Source organism: Manduca sexta, chromosome 26 (assembly GCF_014839805.1).
Source record: "Manduca sexta isolate Smith_Timp_Sample1 chromosome 26, JHU_Msex_v1.0, whole genome shotgun sequence".
In the NCBI taxonomy this organism is placed as follows: Eukaryota; Metazoa; Arthropoda; class Insecta; order Lepidoptera; family Sphingidae; genus Manduca; species Manduca sexta.
In genome coordinates this window covers 2779655-2793747 of record NC_051140.1, presented here as the reverse complement: position 1 = coordinate 2793747, position 14093 = coordinate 2779655, and the positions used below count along the sequence as shown (strand labels likewise).

General features: G+C 37.4%; 2 protein-coding genes across 2 annotated transcripts; both read left to right on the top strand.

Moving 5' to 3' along the window:
• The first annotated feature begins 304 nt into the window (after positions 1-304).
• On the top strand, positions 305-1351 carry LOC119190658. Its single transcript, XM_037442988.1, has 2 exons — positions 305-492; positions 1097-1351. The coding sequence occupies exons 1-2, from the start codon at positions 322-324 to the stop codon at positions 1289-1291; spliced, it is 366 nt and encodes a 121-aa protein (XP_037298885.1). The 5' UTR covers positions 305-321; the 3' UTR covers positions 1292-1351.
• A 6847-nt stretch (positions 1352-8198) lies between these two features.
• LOC115450167 lies at positions 8199-13306 on the top strand. Its single transcript, XM_030178151.2, has 8 exons — positions 8199-8323; positions 8862-9070; positions 9297-9448; positions 9674-9828; positions 10483-10616; positions 11321-11452; positions 12115-12276; positions 12886-13306. The coding sequence occupies exons 1-8, from the start codon at positions 8260-8262 to the stop codon at positions 13078-13080; spliced, it is 1203 nt and encodes a 400-aa protein (XP_030034011.2). The 5' UTR covers positions 8199-8259; the 3' UTR covers positions 13081-13306.
• The last annotated feature ends 787 nt before the right edge of the window (positions 13307-14093 follow it).

The window sequence follows — 14093 nt, the reverse complement described above, 5'->3', positions numbered from 1 at the left end:
TAAATTACTATTTTCTCCACTATGGGGCTTGCTCTCGTTTCTTACAAGCCCAAACATGCTATATCTGATGGAAGTTGCTGAGGAGTTGGGTATCTCGTCGACTACTTGACGTTGAAGCATCACCTCAAAATTATCGTGTCCTGAAAATACCCTCCAAGTAACAATACACTTAAATCAATCTGGCCTATGAAAGTAGGAGATGAGCTGATAATCTTCAAACGCTACCCTGATTGCGTTTTCGTTTGGAAGCTACGTTACCACAGACAGATCTTTAACTTATAACCCTTCTTTTTGTGTCGTGGTTTAATAAGGAATTGACGTATGTTCCAGGGAGTGCAAAACTACGTAAACCAGGGCCAGAATTCATTGACGGTGTACTCCGGCACTATCGGTGTTCTCACGCTACCCACGAGCTTGGGCAGTTCCCGGGCCTTGTACCTGGTCACGTTTTTGGGCTCAAACGTGTGTCCAGTACCACAGTACTTCTACAAGGTGAGTAGCGTCTATTTAATATGCCTTTGCTCTAGCCACTAACACACATCATGCCTTCATTTCCGAAGCGTAGATCGCCACGTGGTCCATCCCATGATGACGCCCATCGCCGTATCGGGAACAAATTCCAGACTCCGATTTGATACAAAGCAAAAAAACCAATATCACGTCCCAGGTTTCGAATCCTGGAGCTCAGAACGGTGGGCAGCACCGAGTCAGCACTTAAGATAAATGAATAAGCGGACAAATCTTCTCAGTAATGGATGAGGGCTGGCAGCCGGTCAAATCCTGAATAAAAATATAATGTAATCTAAGTACAGAGTCATGTCGACATTTCGTTAATAAATAAAATCACATACTCGTCTTCACACCTCTGCTGACATTGTGACAAACATCTATGAAAATATTTTCAACAAAAATCCCAGTTTCACTTTTCTAATCTTTTCATCATTACTTTAATGCGAATATGGCGTGTGTGAGTGTATTTCTGACTGAAAGTGTGATCGCTGCGACGAATTCTCTTGAAGTAGTAGTGGCAATCTCGTTCAAGCCCATTCACCTGAGCTATAAACTATTTACAAATTATTTAATTCATTTTTTTTAGGTGGTGATAGCTGATCATGGACCTCTGGTATTCCTCATATCAAATTCTATAGCCGCTGTGCCAAGTGGCGTACCGTTTTGCACTGATTTGGGCAGCGACGCCCATTCTGGTATCAGCTGGAACCGTAAAAGATCCTTTGACCTGTGCTGTGACTTCGAGGAATTTCAGAAAAAAGTTAGCTATTTACAATTCTAACTACCTAAGTATGCAGAATACATTTAAATAAAAAATCATAATCAATCATTTTACATATAATTGATGCTATATAAGTATTTATTCATTGTATATTTTGTATAAGTTCTTTGAAATCCTTTTGATTATTTTGGTATCTGTACAAAGTACACCATTGTTATATAAATTTATTAAAATATGTATTATTTATCAATATCATTTTGTGTGCAATAAATATATGTTTTATAAAAATATGTGGTTGATGATTTGATAAAAAATAACAAAGCACCAGAAAAAAAGGTAAAACAAAGAAGGTTAACTCTTCATTTCATCCTTAAGTTTCCTGAGCGAAACCGCGCACTAACCATATTAGAAACCATCTATCAGTGGCAAAGGTAAAAAAAAAATAAAATGGTAACCCGACGCAAAAAAAAATCCATAGTGGACATATCGCAGCGAAATTGACACAAAACAAAAACTAAGAAACATTAACGTATATTCAAAGTCTGAACCAAAATAGCAACCAAAACGTCACTATTTATTCACTTGAACAACAAATAATTTTATTTATTTGACTAATATTTTTTATTCAAATATAGGTTTACACTTTGACTCCAATTTTTATAACATGAGCGCCGCTCTGTACTCAACCACAAGCCGTCAATATTGACCATACTAAAGTCTGTTTGAATGGATATCAGTTCAAATCAGTTGAATACAGTGAATGTTCGGATCGATGAAGAAAAAAATTTATAAACTTAAAAGGGAAGCCGGTAAAAATCGGGCTGAATGTAAGCTTCGCCACTACTATCTATGTACTCGAATATAAAACTTGTAGAAAAAAATAAATATACAACATATCTCTACAATATAATATTATGTTATCTTAACTTTGGTAGTTTATTTTTTTGCTATGGATATTGTATCATTAATTTACTACCTGTATAGAAAAAGTACCTATTTGTTGTGAGATAGTGTTGCATTCACTGTCGAGTATTGCTTGCAATTTATTTGTTATAATACAACTACATGGACTGACACAACATAATGTTTATTTTCATCGTTAGGCCGTGCCGCGGAACAAAGCTGTTTCATAACCGAACAATCGTTTTATCAACTACATGAAATAGCTTTAACGCAAATTGTTTTAATAATGTAATACGTGCTGTGCTCACGCAAGTACCTATTGTTTCGATTCAAAACAATTATTTGGGAGTTATGAGGTTATGCAGGTGTTTGTGGTATTTCACTTTGTTTATTTCTGACAAGCGATAGTGGGTAAGTATATTGTGTATTTAAGGTAGATACTTCAAGATTTCTGTTTTAAAACTATATTGTAAAAATGAATCAAATAAATTCATCTTTTGGGACATGACGGCCAATCTTAAGGGACATCACACCGCCAACTTCCTGACTCCGAGCTGCGACTGAGTTATTGTTAAGATGGAAAAACTCAGTCATAATTATCACTGGCCCGACGCGGAATTCGGACCCAGGACCTCAGCGCGGTAACCGTACTTGTACCGTGTACGCGTTACAACTACACCACCTCAACAGTTTTTTATATGAAATTTCCGGAAGCCCGAAAAGGCCCTGCCCTACATAATTCCTCATTCCTTTCCTTGAAAAACTAGCAGGCCATCCTTAATTCTCTTTAGTGTTTATGGGTGTGCCAATAACTTAACATTAAAGGACAGCTTTTTTACAGTTTACTTGGACTCTCAAAGGACTTTGGTATCAGACAGGCTCGTAACCAATTAACCAAATAAGTAATAACAAAGATTTGTATTGTTTGAATTAGATAAAAAAGAGTATTACATGATACTATTTCTTTCAGATATAATATAAATTATGTACATCGACTACGGGTATAGACAGAAAGACTCATTCATCAAGAAATTGGGAAAATGGACTTGGAAAACCTCGGTCAATTTGGGCAGAGACTTCTGTCTCAGGACTACCATTCATGGGTTTAAACACATCGCTCAGCCTGACAGACATTGGTTTGAAAGGTGACTATCAAGTATTAAGAATGTTCAAATTGTAATCTTTCTATTGCATGAAGAATTTTTCTTTTTTTTTTCATTTGAGTCACCATATTTTGCTACTGAAATGGCGCGTCGCCACGATGCAGTAAGTGAATTGTCATTTCAATCCATGGCCAATCCACTGTAGAGCTTCTCTGCTTCATATGAGATGTGGGCTTAAAATTATTTGCCATCATGCGCAATGACGAAACAACCAAGACAAGTCCCTCGCCTAAGGACAAGGACTCCGCCTGTCCAAAATCACAGAGAATCTAAATATCCCTACTAAGTGTGCTATTATTATAAGGTCTGGACTCTGGAATACGACCTTTCCTAAATACTATAATGCAGAAGAATTTTCTCAGGTTACTTTGGTTCGGATTGACGATGGTAGCGATAATTGGGGCCGTAGGAGTAACCAGAGATCAGTGGCAGCGGTACAACGAGAACCCGACGGTTGTTACCCTGGAGAAGAACTTCAGGACCTGGCAGTACAGCGTGCCTGCTATCACTGCTTGTATCGAGGTGCAGTTTTAATACCAATTTGTAAACAGCAATTAGAATTAACATAGTTATATGTTTTTATGGAGGAACATTTTTCTCTTCTCTCCTGTCCTACCATTGACGATAGTTCAGGTAATATTCTTCGTAGTGGAATAATACATTAACGTATTATGGTTTTCTTACCAAATAGATAAGTGACAATAATTTGTAAACTGGTAGAAATTGTGATAAAGACTACGTTCATATTATCTATAAAATACTTGTTCACTCTAGCCGTAAAGCCCCAGAGTGAAAGAACCTCCAGCTCAATGAACTCAAATTCACGGCCAAACAACCAAGAAATAGAGATTAGGGGAGAAGACCGTCCCTAAACCTTATTCATTTTCTTTGAAGTTTTGATTCTTCTGGAATTTTAATGCCCTTTTACACCAAAGATCATTTAACACGAGGTGACTTACTTATAATAATAATAATAATATCAGCCCTGTATTATATACTTGCCCACTGCTGAGCACGGGCCTTCTCTACTACTGAGAGGGATTAGGCCTTAGTCCACCACGCTGGCCTAGTGCGGATTGGTAGACTTCACACACCTTCGAAATTCCTATAGAGAAATTCACAGATGTGCAGGTTTCCTCACGATGTTTTCCTTCACCGTTAAAGCGAACAATAAATTCACAAAGAATACACACATGATTTTAGAAAAGTCAGAGGTGTGTGCCCTTGGGATTTGAACCTGCGTGCATTCGTCTTGGCTCGTCAAGTGTGTGTGTCCCAACATTTTCCGAAAGGGAACCCGACACAACATATAGTGACTTGTATAGATGGGTTCATTATCAGTCCTGGATTTGTAAATAGGCCGTACAGGCCGTGGCCTTTGGGCGGCAGCCTCTTAGGGGCGGCAGATTTCAGAGGACGCTCACTCGATGTAATTAATCATTTGTTTATTTAACTTTAGTGTATTAGTGTAGTATTTTAGAAACCTACATACATACATAAACCTACCTACATAGGGCGGAAATAAAGTGGCCTACACTCATAAAAATATAAATCCGGCACTGCTTCTAATAATTTTACATGAATGACAAAATAGAAATCGGCAGGAATAGGATTGTATGCACCCTTCGCTACTTTCTTAAACCACGTTTGGTACGATATACTAGTTCTTACGCAATTCTGGTTTTTTATTTCAGTGTTATTTCTTTTATATGTACTGGTGTAAGCGTGTTTTCATATCATTTTATAATTTCTTGATTACTGCAAATAAATAAATTTGTATTTCTATTTGTGTTTTATTTAATTACTTTGTTATTAATTCATTGAATGTAGGTACAAACATAGGATGATAAAGTAATTAATAAGTTCCGATACAATCTGACAGATGGCGTGAAATTCTGCTTTGTAAATGTACACGCTATTGATATGAAATTTGAAATAGACATTGTCTCGCAATAATTCGAATAGCACAGAGATTACGATCATTGGGTCGTGTCCTTGATCAACCCAGATAGGAACAGCAACTAACGTAACCCGAGGCAAAAAAAAAATGCCTCTGTTGACATATTTTCGCAGTCAATCTATCGGAAAACAAAATTAAAACAGCAGATTAGTCTTAATTCTAAATCAGTCATGCCTAACAAACATATCTACTAAAGTATTATACGTAAGTAATAGCAAAAGTATTAATAATAATAATAATAAGCCCGCAGGGGCGGCTTTGTGGCGAGCCGCCGGTGAGTGGCGACACCGCGTTCCCTGATTCCGTGGGGGCTAAATGAGACCCCCTGACCCTTGGCTTGCCTTAACTGGCCGGCTAGGGGTGGAAGTCGCAAGAGCTAAGAATCTCAGCTCCAGGGTGGAAGTGCTCAATCTGCGTAATAGCGAGGAAACCCGCTCCGGGACGAGATAGCGACCCGCGATGGTGAAATCGGTGCACACCTCTCGACACCCTTAAGCCACCCACACCGGTGTTGCGTCCCGGTGTTGCGTCCTTGGCTTACGCCACTTATGGGATGCCCATCTAGTGGGGGGCAAGTCACCGCCTGCCTTAAATACATAAGATTGAGACATTTTATTTGGCAGGCGTCCCGTTGTCTCAATCAATAGCCCAGCAACCAGTCCAGCTAGATCCCATCCATGGACCCAGTATAATTCCCATCTTTTCTGCAATAGTCCCTGCACCTTGCAAGCGCTGTCTTTGGCTGTATTTCCTCCATAAGTATAGACAGAGAGAGTACTCGCAAGGTGTATAAACCCCAACTAGAGTAATGTATCTTAAAGGGGCCTCTACGTGTTGGATCCATGTCCCCACGCAAGCCTTCCAAAAGGACCGGCCTTTATGCCGTGATTTCCCGCAGGAAAGATACAACATAATAATAATAACTTAACTTTATTGCAACAAAAAGAACACAGAAATAATAACATTACGAAGTACATAAACAGTAATTGGCATATCTGAGTTAAAGCATTTCAATTATTGTCAGTGGTCCCCAAACTAGGCTATGCCTGTGTCTTGGGATACCTATAATGAGAGTCAAAAACTCATGAGTAGCCGATAATGCAAATTACAGACAAATAAAAACAGTTATTCTAAAAATAATAATAATAATAAACAAACTAAAACCTACAAACGCTTTTATACTTATAACAAAGAAGAAAAAATAAAAAATAAGTATCTCTATACAAACTTGGCAAACATAGGTACTTGGATAATTATACAGCTTTCATTGGTATTTAAATGTACAATGCTAAAGTAATACTAGCCATCGTGCTGCCAAATGCAAAATGAACCGCCGTGGGCGTAACTGGTATGGAAGGGTTAAGCGTGGCCGGTCCCTAAAAGCGTCTTTGCCTACCTTAGAAATATTTGTGGTTCCTGTAAACTAAAAAGAATCTGTAGCTATAGCAATGGGAACCTCAGAGCTGTAAAAAAGAGCTGCTTCTTGCTATAAGTTGAATTTCTTCGTAAACATTAACCAAAATTATACAATAAGTTTGGTAAATTAAGTAACGCTGACATCTCATCGGAGTGAAATGAAGGTAATTTGTGGAATTAAAACATTATAATATAGGATCATGGAAAAGTTACTGGCAAGTTCTTGGAATATTGGAAAGACTGCCTCGGTGGCGTAGTTGTATTGCATGTCCGGTACAGTAGTGCTCTGAGGTCCTGGGTTCGAATCCCGGGTCAGGCAAAGTGATATTTGGGTTTTTCTGCTCAGTATCAGCCCGGAGTCTGGAATTTGTGCCCGATATGGCGATAGGCTCGCCCCCTATCACATCATGGGACGGAACATACTTGGCGAAAAGTGGGTGCCCTAGTTGTGCCTCTACATACCCCTTCGGGGATAAATGCGTGATGTTATGTATGTATGTATGTAAGTTTTTGGAATTTGATATATGGTCGCACAACTTAGGTATTACTAAGTCTATAGGCATGACATTTCATTCGAAGGAAAGGCGTTTTAATAATATTTGTAAATATTGAAAAATCACGATATATTACAATATGAATATATCAAGTATAAAGAAATATTAAATAGAATATGGCAAAATTCATTGCTCAAAGTTTTTCATGTATAATATAGACATTAAATCTAAAATCTGTAGGTAAGTTAAAACTACTTCGATCATGGGCGTAGTTAGGGAAGGGATGCAACTGCCACCGCGGGCCAAGGGTAAAAAGCCGAACACAAAAATACCAATGCAAAAAACACATGCAACAAAATTCACAATTTCGATAACTTGAACGACAGACTTATCCCAGTTTAAAAACCAAACTACTGAATCGCTTTTGAAAATATTTCTATGGAACTAATCTGGAAGTATATCCTTCCAAATAAAAAAATAATTTTCAAAATCAGTTAATAAATGATTGAGTTCTGGAGTCTACATTAAAAAAATGTCGAATTAAGAATCTCCTCCTGTTTTGAAGGCGGTCACTAAAAATAAACTTTGCCGCGAGCCTCTTCCCTATCGCTAAAAGATCTGGGAGATCTATAAACTCCTCAAAGCATTTCATATCTTAAGCTTTCAATCCATATTTCTATATCTCAATTACTATTGAGTTTGCGCTACATTTCTCAAGATATATACTTATAGTTTTTCTTTAATATCCCTTGTATATGGTCTGGATCAAATCTGGATAAAACAGAACCTATAGAAGACAGCCTACTTTATTAGATTCTGAAGTCTATAGGTGTTCCATTAGTTCTATATTTCACAATGCTCCAATGTTTGTTCTTCTCTTGAGCGCTTGATGCATGCAGTGAGTGCTACTTTAGGCATGTCTTTTACGCCCTTTACGCCATCTGCGTCCGCTGTGACCGCATCATCCTCTGTGTCTCAGCCACCAGCTGCGCCCTCTAGCCACAGCGCTCTTAGGGTATATAAACGGTAGGCTGAGCTTGTAATTCATTCAGTTCTAGAAGTAGTCCAGACAACACGAACTAAACAGTCAAAATGGCGTGGCAATTAGTCTTACTGACTTTACTGAGTCTTGGAGCTGTTAATTATGCCAACCTAGGTAAGTTCTTATATTTTATAGTCTGACTACGAAAATATAGAACCTTTGGATTCGCCACTTACCCTTTCTCGTTATAAAGTTTATTTATTTAATATTATCCCACAGGACTTATACCGAATGTGATTAGATTTACATTGTCATTTAGCCAATTCAGATACACATAGCTATGTGAAGGTATTTCTATAACCACCCTTCGAAATTCAACCGGTGTACATTGAAATGTATCTACGTTCCGCCCAACTACATTAATCATGTTTATGGCTCTTCTTAATTTGTTTTTCGTTCCCTCTTATCAGCCTTTAGTCCGGCAACAAAACGTCCATAGTCTTTACATGCTAAATACTCAATGATTGTTAATATTATGTTCTGAAAATCATCCATCACAGTTGGCATGAGCTCTGACGTGACACGAAAAATTCATGGTTCCATATTCATTATCAAAACTCAATATAACAAAAAGTATGCCCCGTAGTTTCTCACATGGATCTCACATCTCCATTTATGGATGTGATAGAATAAATGCATATGTTTTTTTCAGATTGTGTTTTGGACTTCCAAAACGACTTTGATACCTCAAACCCGCTTCCAATAATCTTAAGGGATAATAAATTATTGAACCCGGACCCAAACACCTGCAGTGTCGTTTTGCCTGAGGGTTCAAAAATTCTTATTGGCTGCCCTGGGGATACAAATAGTATCATGTACATGCAACCACATGGAAGAATCGATACTGGGTTAAAGCAACTGGTAAGTACGTTAAGGATCTGTCGTATGCAAGAACCCGCTTGGTTTGTTAAGCAAATCTACATTCTATTCTAATACTAGCTTTTGCTCGCGGCTTCACCCGTGTAAAAGAGTTTACCGGGCTACTTTTGTTGCGGGAAAATATTTCTCCCAGAAAAACTTTATGACGGGGCAGGAGTCGTCGGCAAAAACTAGTAATTACATAAAATTTATGGTTTTCAATTTGCAGGAAGCATCTTGTAACGGTGGTAGTAACTTTATATCTAGCAACAGTTTACTAGACAGCTTCGCTTTAAAGGAAATATCTTGTAAAGAACAACCCAAAGTAACGGTTCGAAAAACGACGAAATGTGGCAAAGATAATCAACATCAAACTTACCAGTAAGTGATAATTTTTTTAAAGCGACCTGCTCGACATTCGACCTTATCCACTTCGATTCTGAATTGTGAATAAGTCATATAAATACGTTCCCTTTACTCAGAGTGACAATTTCTTAGCGACTGTCATCTCTCGATGGTGGAAATTACGCTGGAACTGCAGCGAAGATTGAATAATCTACTGATGATAAATAGGTATAAATATTAAAATATTTTTTACCTCCCCAGATGCGGATATACTATTGGAAACGTATTTGTCTGGGCTTTCGAGTCTTGTTACGATGAGAGGCTTTACATCCCGTCTCATGTAAAATACGAGATCAGGCCGCATACTTGCACTCCTGCACCAACTGCTCCATCAGGAAATATTCTAACTGGACTATGTAAGTCTCTTGTGTGAGATACACCTTTGAATATACCATCTTTATGTCTATTATTGACTATATTTGTTATATATATATACAAGATTGTTCTTTCATTCGAATAAGCAAAGATCTTAAGCCATACAGATCACAAATTAGAACGTAGGTACTTTGAATTTACATTACTTTCAAATTATAATTCGCAACTATGAAGGTGATAAGGCGCAAACTACATATCTAACTCCTTTTCTCGGTGATTATTTATATATAGATAACACTAACTGGTTGGACCAGGTTGTGTATAAAACTCAGAAAATTTCAAAATGAGTTAAGTAGTTCCTGAAATTAGCGCGTTCAAACAAACTCTTCAGCTTTCTATATTAGTATAGATTGTAATGAGGAAAAGTTGTGAGTTTGTTTTTAAGGCCTAATCTCTAGAACTACTGAACCGATTTACAATTTTTTTTCACTAATAGGAAGCTACATTATCTTGAGTCCTATAGCAAAATACAAGCAGGTTTTTTCCCGAAAAACCTTCTCGCAAACGGAGCCTCGAGCAAACGCTAATAAAGTATAATTTGTTATCATAACATGACACGTATTCATCGTATCATTTTGTGTTTTTTAAGCAAAATTATCAAGATGTTACAAACATTTGTTTTCGATTAATTTCAGTGGAAGGTCTGCTTGGCATAGTGTTGTATATATTAAGCGCTGTGTTTAATGTATTGACCTCACTAGTTGCACAGAAGGCAAGGTTCATAGAACTTTTCGGCACAGAACTTGCAGATGTCTACCTACGCGATGATGTAAGTAATGTATTTACTAATGGTCTCTCAAAGTACAGAGCAAAAGAGCACGTGGACGCAACCCAATGCGATGGTCCGATCAGATCCGCATCACACTAGATTTATCTGTATATGACGCAATACAGATGGCCAATAGACGGGATCAATGGCGTGAGAGCTGGTGAGACGTGGTCACGACCCTCAGAACAGGAGAACGACGCAAGGAGGAGGCGGTTTCTTATATGTGAATTTCCGCCTGGGTAGATACAAACTAAAGAGGTCCATATAATCCGATTCCCGCCGGCTTTTTTCGTACTGAAAATCTAATTTTAATTGTAAAGATTTGTAGTCCGCGTTTATTCATAGTAGTACTTACATGTTGTGTCAAGTTTCCTTTCGAAAATATCACCATTCGCAACTGACACGCACACATAAAAAGATGTGCTCTCGCGCATGGGTTCTGAATCCGACAGCTAAGAGGGGAAGTCGTACTACACACGCAATACAACTAAGCCATCGAGGCACTCAGTCATCTTAGAATTGGCAGTGCAGTAAAGTCAACTCCGTGACCACGGTCTTCACGAAGGCTGCAAAGTCTTCAAAACATCGGAAAAAATTAAATATAAAACTTGAAAATAGTTTTATTTCAGTGCTATAAAAGTTTAACATAGGTGAAAATATAACATTTCTAGAAAAGCAAGGTAATAATAAAAAATTCTTCACAGAACCTCGAGCCGTGCTATTTAGCGAATCCCTTTTACTTCGCCACTGTAGCCGAGCAATCGGTCACTACTCATTATGTCAACTTGGCTCCCCAATGGAAATCTGTCACTGAGAGCTTGGAGAGTTTGCAACAAGTAAGTACTTGCTTTCGCACATGTTGGTAATTAATTTGGAACTATTTATGTACAGTCAGCCACTCAAGTAGCTGTAAAAATCGCCTTTAAACTTTTATGGCCATCGTTTTGGTGATTAATATAAACTTCGAAGCGTCTACATTATTTAATACAAAGAAAAAAATAATTTCAATTGAAATGTATGTGTACTTTACTTTTAAAGTCTTTAATTCGTTCACATACTTTTGTGGCTGACTGTACTAATGATAAAATTAAACAAAGAGATACATTTTATTTTTATTTCTCCGGGAGTTTTTGGGTCAAGGATTGTTAAAATAAATATTTCAATATTTTTAAATTACTATTTTCTCCACTATGGGGCTTGCTCTCGTTTCTTACAAGCCCAAACATGCTATATCTGATGGAAGTTGCTGAGGAGTTGGGTATCTCGTCGACTACTTGACGTTGAAGCATCACCTCAAAATTATCGTGTCTTGAAAATACCCTCCAAGTAACAATACACTTAAATCAATCTGGCCTATGAAAGTAGGAGATGAGCTGATAATCTTCAACCGCTACCCTGATTGCGTTTTCGTTTGGAAGCTACGTTACCACAGACAGATCTTTAACTTATAACCCTTCTTTTGTGTCGTGGTTTAATAAGGAATTGACGTATGTTCCAGGGAGTGCAAAACTACGTAAACCAGGGCCAGAATTCATTGACGGTGTTCTCCGGCACTATCGGTGTTCTCACGCTACCCACGAGCTTGGGCAGTTCCCGGGCCTTGTACCTGGTCACGTTTTTGGGCTCAAACGTGTGTCCAGTACCACAGTACTTCTACAAGGTGAGTAGCGTCTATTTAATATGCCTTTGCTCTAGCCACTAACACACATCATGCCTTCATTTCCGAAGCGTAGATCGCCACGTGGTCCATCCCATGATGACGCCCATCGCCGTATCGGGAACAAATTCCAGACTCCGATTTGATACAAAGCAAAAAAACCAATATCACGTCCCAGGTTTCGAATCCTGGAGCTCAGAACGGTGGTCAGGACCGAGTCAGCACTTAAGATAAATTAATAAGCGGACAAATCTTCACAGTAATGGATGAGGGCTGGCAGCCGGTCAGATCTTGAATAAAAATAGAAATGTAATCTATGTACATACAGAGTCATGTCGACATTTCGTTAGTAAATAAAATCACATACTCGTCTTCACACCTCTGCTGACATTGTGACAAACATCTATGAAAATATTTTCACCAAAAATCCTAGTTTCACTTTTCAAATATTTTCATCATTAGTTCAATGAGAATATGGCGTGTGTGAGTGTATTTCTGACTGAAAGTGTGATCGCTGCGACGAATTCTCTTAAAGTAGTAGTGGCAATCTTGTTCAAGGCCATTCACCTCAGCTGTAAACTATTTACAAATTATTCAATTAATTTTTTTTAGGTGGTGATAGCTGATCATGGACCTCTGGTATTCCTCATATCAAATTCTATAGCCGCTGTGCCAAGTGGCGTACCGTTTTGCACTGATTTGGGCAGCGACGCCCATTCTGGTATCAGCTGGAACCGTAAAAGATCCTTTGACCTGTGCTGTGACTTCGAGGAATTTCAGAAAAAAGTTAGCTATTTACAATTCTAACTACCTAAGTATGCATAAGTCATTTAAACAAAAAATCATAATCAATCATTTTACATATAATTGATGCTATATAAGTATTTATTCATTATATTTTGTATAAGTTCTTTGAAATCCTTGTGATGATTTTGGTATCTGTACAAAGTACACCATTGTTATATAAATTTATTAAAATATGTATTATTTATCAATATCATTTTGTGTGCAATAAATATATGTTTTATAAAAATATGTGGTTGATGATTTGATAAAAAATAACAAAGCACCAGAAAAAAAGGTAAAACAAAGAAGGTTAACTCTTCATTTCATGCTTAAGTTTCCTGAGCGAAACCGCGCACTAACCATATTAGAAACCATCTATCAGTGGCAAAGGTAAAAAAAAATAAAATGGTAACCCGACGCAAAAAAAAATCCATAGTTGACATATCGCAGCGAAATTGACACAAAACAAAAATTAAGAAACATTAACGTATATTCAAAGTCTGAACCAAAATAGCAACCAAAACGTCACTATTTATTCACTTGAACAACAAATAATTTTATTTATTTGACTAATATTTTTTATTCAAATATAGGTTTACACTTTGACTCCAATTTTTATAACATGAGCGCCGCTCTGTACTCAACCACAAGCCGTCAATATTGACCATACTAAAGTCTGTTTGAATGGATATCAGTTCAAATCAGTTGAATACAGTGAATGTTCGGATCGATGAAGAAAAAATTAATAAACTTAAAAGGGAAGCCGGTAAAAATCGGGCTGAATGTAAGCTTCGCCACTGCTATCTATGTACTCGAATATAAAACTTGTAGAAAAAAATAAATATACAACATATCTCTACAATATAATATGTTATCTTAACTTTGGTAGTTTATTTTTTTGCTATGGATATTGTATCATTAATTTACTACCTGTATAGAAAAAGTACCTATTTGTTGTGAGATAGTGTTGCATTCACTGTCGAGTATTGCTTGCAATTTATTTGTTATAATACAACTACATGGACTGACACAAC

Coding starts and splice junctions, on each gene's coding strand:
- LOC119190658 (XM_037442988.1), top strand. CDS start 322: ATGTTCCAGGGAGTGCAAAACTACGTAAACCAGGGCCAGAATTCATTG. Junction 493..1,096: donor TACCACAGTACTTCTACAAG/GTGAGTAGCGTC, acceptor CATTTTTTTTAG/GTGGTGATAGCTGATCATGG.
- LOC115450167 (XM_030178151.2), top strand. CDS start 8,260: ATGGCGTGGCAATTAGTCTTACTGACTTTACTGAGTCTTGGAGCTGTT. Junction 9,829..10,482: donor AAATATTCTAACTGGACTAT/GTAAGTCTCTTG, acceptor GATTAATTTCAG/TGGAAGGTCTGCTTGGCATA. Junction 11,453..12,114: donor GCTTGGAGAGTTTGCAACAA/GTAAGTACTTGC, acceptor CGTATGTTCCAG/GGAGTGCAAAACTACGTAAA.